At 67.8% G+C, this 7,870-nt stretch overlaps 1 protein-coding gene across 1 annotated transcript; it reads right to left on the bottom strand.

Annotated features, from left to right (window-relative positions):
* Nucleotides 1-1,594: 1,594 nt before the first annotated feature.
* PIM2 (Pim-2 proto-oncogene, serine/threonine kinase) lies at nt 1,595-6,904 on the bottom strand. The gene is given in 7 exon segments (XM_065423110.1): nt 1,595-2,069; nt 3,135-3,311; nt 3,514-3,886; nt 4,740-4,790; nt 5,033-5,139; nt 6,863-6,875; nt 6,878-6,904. Coding segments are annotated over 7 exon segments (918 nt in total). The 3' UTR covers nt 1,595-1,899.
* Between the last annotated feature and the right edge of the window lie 966 nt (nt 6,905-7,870).

Here is a 7,870-nt window from a genome sequence, read left to right as displayed (position 1 = left end):
TAGAGCAGGGGGGGCTGGGAGCTAGGACTCCTAGGTTCTCTCCCCAGCTCTGGGAGGGGCGTGGGATCTGGTGGGTTACAGTGGGGGAGGGTGGGAGCTCAAACGCCTGGTTTCCAGCCCCAGCGCTCACACCCCTGTGGCACTGAACCGTCCCCCAAGCTCCCCTCCGGCCACCCAGCTCCTTGGTTCGGCTTCTCACACGACACATCTCAGTGGCTACAGGCGGCCAAGATGCCTCTCAGGGGAGTCCGTTTTGCTTCTGGGCACCACAGGGTGTAAAAGTGGCCGGCCCGGTAGGCTATAGGGGACAGGCCCCATGTCCCATCCCCCCGGGCCAGCCAGTCCCCAGCCTGAGGCTGGATGGGAGCCAGCACCCCCCAGAGGGGACAGGCCCCTGCCCCATTCCCCATCCCCTTTGAAGCCCCAGTGGGGAGTGGAAAGTGTGTGGCTGGGGCGGGGACATGAAACGCTGGCAGGTGTTGGGGGGCGCGGTTGTCACAGCTGGTGTGCGCAAGGGAAGGCAGGTAAATATAGGGCTGACGTAGGTGACACGTGGTAAGTGTGTATGTCACTGCTGGATCTGGGAGTGCTGGCTGGAGCTACACCTTTAGTGTGGGAGAGGGCCTAGGAGCCGGGACGCCTGGGTTCTCTCCCCGGCTCTGCGAGGGGACTGGGGTCTGGGGGGTTAGAGCTGGGAGCCAGGACTCCTGGGTTCCCACCTCCCCATAGTGAGGAATCACTGACTCTACATGGATTTCCTGGATAAAGATAAAACCTCTTTTATTTAAATAGATTTTTCTTCCTCTCAATCCTGTACAGAATTGGTCTGAATCTCACGCTGGCACCGGGGTCCCCTGCATCGGGGCCCGTTAAGCAGCTTAGATAAGACACCTCAGTCTCAGCCCAGCAAGCCACACCTTAGGGAGCATGGGAGGGGCTGGAAATGGGGGGGCTAGAGCCCCCCCAAGCCTCATCCCCACCTCATGGGCTGGTACTGAGGGGAGCCCAGCTCACGGCAATACACAAGTATTTACACATACAGAGACACGGCTGATCCTCGAGAGGGACCAGAATCCAAACCTCTAGCGGGGGACGGGGGGGGAAACTGGGAGCCAGGACTCCTGGGTTCTATCCCCAGTTCTGGGAGGGGAGTTGGGTCTAGTGGTTAGAAGGGGGGGGGGAAGCTGGGAGCCAGGACTCCTGGGTTCTATCCCCAGTTCTGGGCGGGGAGTTGGGTCTAGTGGTTAGAAGGGGGGGGGGGAAGCTGGGAGCCAGGACTCCTGGGTTCTATCCCCAGTTCTGGGCGGGGAGTTGGGTCTAGTGGTTAGAAGGGGGGGGGGGGAAGCTGGGAGCCAGGACTCCTGGGTTCTATCCCCAGCTCTGGGAGGGGAGTTGGGTCTAGTGGTTAGAAGGGGGGGGGGGGAAGCTGGGAGCCAGGACTCCTGGGTTCTATCCCCAGCTCTGGGAGGGGAGATGGGTCTAGTGGTTAGAAGGGGGGGGGAAGCTGGGAGCCAGGACTCCTGGGTTCTATCCCCAGTTCTGGGCGGGGAGTTGGGTCTAGTGGTTAGAAGGGGGGGGGGAAGCTGGGAGCCAGGACTCCTGGGTTCTATCCCCAGCTCTGGGAGGGGAGTTGGGTCTAGTGGTTAGAAGGGGGGGGAAGCTGGGAGCCAGGACTCCTGGGTTCTATCCCCAGCTCTGGGAGGGGAGTTGGGTCTAGTGGTTAGAAGGGGGGAAGCTGGGAGCCAGGACTCCTGGGTTCTATCCCCAGCTCTAGACACCTGTAAAACCAGGTCAACTCTGATCTCAGCTGGCCACAGGCCCAGCTGCCTGAGGCGGAAGTGTTCCCCATGGGGGTGGGTCCCCATCCCGGCAGGGAGACACGGGGCAAATCCAAGTCTTTCAGCAGCTGCTGTTGCCAGCGGTGCCCCTAGGGGGCGCCGGGTTCTGTGGCTCCTCCTCCGGTTGGAACTGGGGATCAGGCTGCAGCCAGGGGTGTTGGAGTAGCTGCTCCAGCGTGGGTCGGTCTGAGGGCTCTGGGGACAGGCACCATCGGATCACATCCTGGCAGCCTAGGGAGAACGAGCAAGGAGATTAGAGAGAACCCAGGAGTCCTGGCTCCCTGCCCCCACCCAACAAAAAAAAAAAAAAAAAAGTGGGTGGGGGGAGGGGGTAAGTGTGAAAGAATTAAGAGAGATGTGTCAGGGTGCAGTACCCCAGGGGGCCAGCGGGGGCAGTGCTGGGCATAGGGGGCGCAGTAGGGGACCAGCGGGGGCAGCAGTGGGCATAGGGGGGCAGGAGGGGGCCAGCAGAGGGTGCAGGGCGGCAGGAGGGGGCCAGCAGGGGCAGCGCTGGGCACAGGAGAGGGCGTAGGGGGGGCAGGAGGGGCAGCGCTGGGCATAGGGGGGGCAGGAGGGGGCCAGCAGGGGCAGTGCTGGGTGTAGGGGGGTAGGAGGGGCCAGCGGGGGCAGCGCTGGGCACAGGAGAGGGCGCAGGGGGGGCAGGAGGGGCAGCGCTGGGCATAGGGGGGGCAGGAGGGGGCCAGCGGGGGCAGCGCTGGGCACAGGAGGAGGCGCAGGGGGGACTAGTGGGGGGGCAGGAGGGGCAGCGCTGGGCGCGGGGGGGCAGGAGGGGGCCAGCAGGAGGGGCTAGTGGGGGGGGCAGGAGGGGCAGCGCTGGGCATAGGGGGGCAGGAGGGGGCCAGCAGAGGGTGCAGGGGGGCAGGAGGGGGCCAGCAGGGGCAGTGCTGGGCATAGGGGGCAGTACTGGGCGTAGGGGGGCAGGAGGGGCCAGCGGGGGCAGCGCTGGGCACAGGAGAGGGCGCAGGGGGGGCTAGCGGGGGGCAGCACTGGGCACGGGAGGCAGGAGGGGGCAGCGCTGGGCGTACGGGGGTAGGAGGGGCCAGCAGGGGCAGCGCTGGGCACAGGAGGGGGCTCAGGGGGGGCAGCGCTGGGCACGGGGGGGGCAGGAGGGGGCCAGCAGGGGCAGTGCTGGGCGTAGGGGGGCAGGAGGGGGGCATAGGGGGGTAGGAGGGGCCCGCGGGGGCAGTGCTGGGCACAGGAGGGGGCGCAGGGGGGCTAGCGGGGGGCAGCGCTGGGCGCGGGGGGGGCAGGAGGGGGGCAGCGGGGGGCGCTCACCCTCAGGCAGGGGCTCCGGGAAGTGGAGCCGCGCGGCCAGGATCTCCTCGTCGCGCTGGAAGGGGACGTCGCCGCAGGCCATGTCGTAGAGCAGGACCCCCAGGGACCAGACGGCGGCCGGCAGCACATGGTATTGCTGCAGCCCCACCCACTCCGGCGGGCTGTACACACGGGTGCCTGGAGGGGGCGCAGGGGTTAGTGGTGCTGCCTCCCAGAGCCGGGAGAGAACCCAGGCGTCCGGGCTCCCAGCTCTACCCACCACACCCCACCCCCTCCCAGAGGCGGGGAGAGAACCCAGGCGTCCGGGCTCCCAGCTCTACCCACCCCCCCCCACCCCCTCCCAGAGCCGGGAGAGAACCCAGGCGTCCGGGCCCCTCACCGTCGAACTCCGTGTAGACCGTGTCCTGCAGGAGGGTGCCGGAGCCGAAGTCGATGAGCTGGAGGCGGCCGGTGCGCAGCTCCACCAGGATGTTCTCGTCCTTGATGTCCCGATGCGCCACCCCCCGGGCATGGCAGTGCCGCACGGCCTCCAGCACCTGGCGGAAGAAGCGCCGGCACTGCCCCTCAGCCAGGGGCCCCCGCTCCGTCACGTAGTCGAAGAGATCCTGGCAGGGCTCGGGCCGCTCCAGCACCAGGAGGAACCCCTCGGGGGTCTCGTACCAGTCCAGCAGGTGGATCACGCCCCGGTGCCCGCCCCTGGCGCACACCCGCTTCATCAGCGTCACCTCCTGGGGCACTCGGAGCCCGCTGGGCTGTGGGGAGAGCGGAGGGGGAGAGTGAGGCTGGGCCTTATGCTGCAGAGCTGGGGAGAGAACCCAGGAGTCCTGGCTCCCAGCCCCCCCTGCTCTAACCCACCAGCCCCCGCTCCCCTCCCAGAGCCAGGGAGAGAACCCAGGAGTCCTGGCTCCCAGCCCCCCCTGCTCAAATCCACCAGCCCCCACTCCCCTCCCAGAGCGGGGAGAGAACCCAGGAGTCCTGGCTCCCATCCCCCCTGCTCTAACCACCAGCCCCCACTCCCCTCCCAGAGCCGGGGAGAGAACCCAGGAGTCCTGGCTCCCATCCCCCCTGCTCTAACCACCAGCCCCCACTCCCCTCCCAGAGCGGGGAGAGAACCCAGGAGTCCTGGCTCCCAGCCCCCCTGCTCTGACCCACCAGCCCCCACTCCCCCCCCAGAGCGGGGAGAGAACCCAGGCATCCGGGCAGTCAGGGCTGGGTGCTGGGAGGTGCCGTGCTGCAGGGGGCAGTAGAGGTTGCAGCGATTTCTATGATAAAGCACCTTCACCCCATAGACCCACCCCCTTTATTTGGACCCAATCGAAAAGGAGAAGGCGGGGTTAATTTGCATAAACCCTTGTCCCAAGGATCAAAGCGCCGTTTTGAGGACCCTGGTGGGAATTTGCTGAGCTCAGCTCCTCGTTAACCTCCCCAGGCGTGCAGTGGGGACACAGACTCCTTGTGTGTCACCACGTGGAGCTTTCCAGAGAGGAAGCAATTAATCGCTGAGAGCACCCTGACCTAATGAGCGGAGTCTAGGAATTAGCTCTCCCCTCCCCCTCTCCCCCCCACATCCAATCACGGCCTCACGCCCGTCCCCACGAAACGTACCAGCTTGGACCAGTGCGCGACTTTGTTCTTCGCTATGTGTTTGATGGCAACCTGCAGAGAGAGACAGACAGAGATCAGGCCCCATGTCCCATTTCCTGCCCCCCAACTCAGACAGTCCCTCCTTGGGACCAGGTGGGAGCTGGCGCCCCCTAGAGGGAACAGGCCCCTGCCCCATTCCCCGCCCCCCTGAGCCAGCCAGTCCCTGCCCTGGGGCCGGGTGGGAGCCAGCGCCCCCTAGAGGGGACAAGCCCCTGCCCCATTCCCCGCCCCCCGGGGCCAGCCAGTTCTCTCACCTGCAGTCCATCAGCCAGCCGGTGACCAGAGTAGACCGTCCCGAAGCCGCCCTTGCCCAGGAGCCGCCCCAGCTGATACACGGCATCGAAGGCGTCTTTGTCCTTCCCTGCGGCAGGGCAGAGAGTTACTGGCACGGAAAATAGAACCCAGGAGTCCTGGCTCCCAGTCTCCCTGCTCTAACCCACTAGCCCCCACTCCCCTCCCAGAGCCGGGAGAGAACCCAGGAGTCCTGGCTCCCAGACCCCTGCTCTAACCACCAGACCCCACTCCCCTCCCAGAGCAGGGAGAGAACCCAGGAGTCCTGGCTCCCAGCCCCCCCTGCTCTAACCACCAGCCCCCACTCCCCTCCCAGAGCCGGGGAGAGAACCCAGGAGTCCTGGCTCCCAGCCCCCCCTGCTCTAACCACCAGCCCCCACTCCCCTCCCAGAGTCGGGAGAGAACCCAGGAGTCCTGGCTCCCAGACCCCTGCTCTAACCGCTAGCCCCCACTCCCCTCCCAGAGCGGGGAGAGAACCCAGGAGTCCTGGCTCCCAGCCCCCCCTGCTCTAACCACCAGCCCCCACTCCCCTCCCAGAGTCGGGAGAGAACCCAGGAGTCCTGGCTCCCAGACCCCTGCTCTAACCGCTAGCCCCCACTCCCCTCCCGGAGCCAGGGAGAGAACCCAGGCATCCGGGCTCCCAGTCTCCCTGCTCTAACCAATAGGCCCCGCTCCCCTTCCAGAGCCAGGTGTCCCCCCGGGAATGAAGTGGGAGACGCGGCAGGGGCAGTTCTGCAGAGGGGGAGCCTGGTGGGTGCGGCTGGCGGGCAGGGGTGAAGGGACCCCAGAGAGACCTGGGGGATGATACGGGGGAGAGGAGCCCCCCCCCCAGAACCCGGGGGGGGGGCGCAGTGGAAGACCGACACAGACAGCGAGTGTGAAAGGGACCGGAGAGAAATGGGCAGTGGGGAGGCGGTCAGGGGCCGGGTCTCACCTCCTGGCAGTGGGGCAGGAGCCGGGGCAGTGGGAGAGGGGAGGGGGACAGTGGGGCAAGGGCCATAGGACAGAAGGGGAGGGAACAGTGGGGAGATGCCGTGGGGCAGGAGAAGGGAGGAAGGGGGCAGTGGGGCAGGGGCCATAGGACAGAAGGGGAGGGAACAGTGGGGAGATGCCGTGGGGCAGGAGAAGGGAGGAAGGGGGCAGTGGGGAGGGGCATAGGACAGAAGGGGAGGGAACAGTGGGGAGATGCCGTGGGCAGGAGAAGGGAGGAAGGGGGCAGTGGGGCAGGGGCCATAGGACAGAGGGGGAGGGAACAGTGGGGAGATGCCGTGGGGCAGGAGAAGGGAGGAAGGGGGCAGTGGGAGGGGCCATAGGACAGAAGGGGAGGGAACAGTGGGGAGATGCCGTGGGGCAGGAGAAGGGAGGAAGGGGGCAGTGGGGCAGGGGCCATAGGACAGAAGGGGAGGGAACAGTGGGGAGATGCCGTGGGGCAGAGAAGGGAGGAAGGGGGCAGTGGGGAGGGGCCATAGGACAGAAGGGGAGGGAACAGTGGGGAGATGCCGTGGGGCAGGAGAAGGGAGGAAGGGGGCAGGGGCCATAGGACAGAAGAGGAGGGAACAGTGGGAGATGCCGTAGGGCAGGAGAAGGGAGGAAGGGGGCAGTGGGGAGGGGCCATAGGACAGAAGGGGAGGGGAACAGTGGGGAGATGCCGTGGGGCAGGAGAAGGGAGGAAGGGGGCAGTGGGCAGGGGCCATAGGACAGAAGGGGAGGGAACAGTGGGGAGGATGCCGTGGGGCAGGAGAAGGGAAGGGGACCCTGGGGCAGGAGAGAATGGGGCCGGGGCCGGCTCTCACCTCTGGGGCCGCCGCCGCGCCCTCCACGCCCGCGGGCCGCATCCCCGCCTGTCCCCGCAGCCTCGGACCCGCCGCGCCGCGAACTCAGCCCTGGACAGACTCGCGCTGCGCCGCGCGGCTCCCTCGCTACAACCCCGCCGCCAGCCAATCAGCGCCGGGCTCGTTTGCATGGCCCCGCCCCGGGATGCGCTGCGGGCGGGGGGGGGGAGTTGAGGTGATTTTCCAGGAATCGGGGCGCAGGGCGGGGGGGGGCGGGACGGAAGCGGAGCCGCAGCGTTTGCTGGCAAGTCGGGCAGCGGCAACCAGCCGCCGCGGCGCCCCGCACGTCCCTCACCCTCAGCGAGAAGTGAGCTCCGCTTCCAGACCTGCCGGGGGCCAGGGAACCCAGGCGTCCGGGCGCCCACCCCCAGACCCCACCCCCTTCACAGAGCCAGGAGAGAACCCAGGAGTCCTGGTTCCCAGCCCCCCCTCCAACCACCAGCCCCCACTCCCGGGGAGAGAACCCAGGCATCCGGCTGCGAGGGGGCTCTGTGTTAGTCCCTCCAGCGTCCAGTCCCCGCGAAGTCCTGCGCTGGGGAGGGTAAAGGCAGCGCCGAGCCGGCGGAACGGCCGGTCACTGGGCCGTACGGGGGCGAGAGACCCGCCCGGGCCCGTCCGTCTTCATCCGCCCAGCGCTGCTGGGGTCCCTCACTCCCGACCCGCAGCCCCCACTAGCCCGGCCCTGGGCTCCCCCTAGCCCTGCCCGTGCCCCTCACGCCCGACCCGCAGCCCCCACTAGCCCGGCCCTGGGCTCCTCCTAGCCCTGCCGGTGCCCCTCACTCCCGACCCGCAGCCCCCGCTAGCCCGGCCCAGGGCTCCCCCTAGCCCTGCCCATGCCCCTCACTCCCGACCCGCAGCCCCCGCTAGCCCGGCCCAGGGCTCCCCCTAGCCCTGCCCATGCCCCTCACTCCCGACCCGCAGCCCCCGCTAGCCCAGCCCTGGGCTCCTCCTAGCCCTGCCGGTGCCCCT

The sequence above is a fragment of the Emys orbicularis genome, assembly GCF_028017835.1.
Source record: "Emys orbicularis isolate rEmyOrb1 chromosome 21 unlocalized genomic scaffold, rEmyOrb1.hap1 SUPER_21_unloc_3, whole genome shotgun sequence".
NCBI lineage: Eukaryota > Metazoa > Chordata > Testudines > Emydidae > Emys > Emys orbicularis.
The sequence above is the reverse complement of the archived record's forward strand: the minus strand, read 5'-3'. Positions and strand labels throughout refer to the sequence as shown.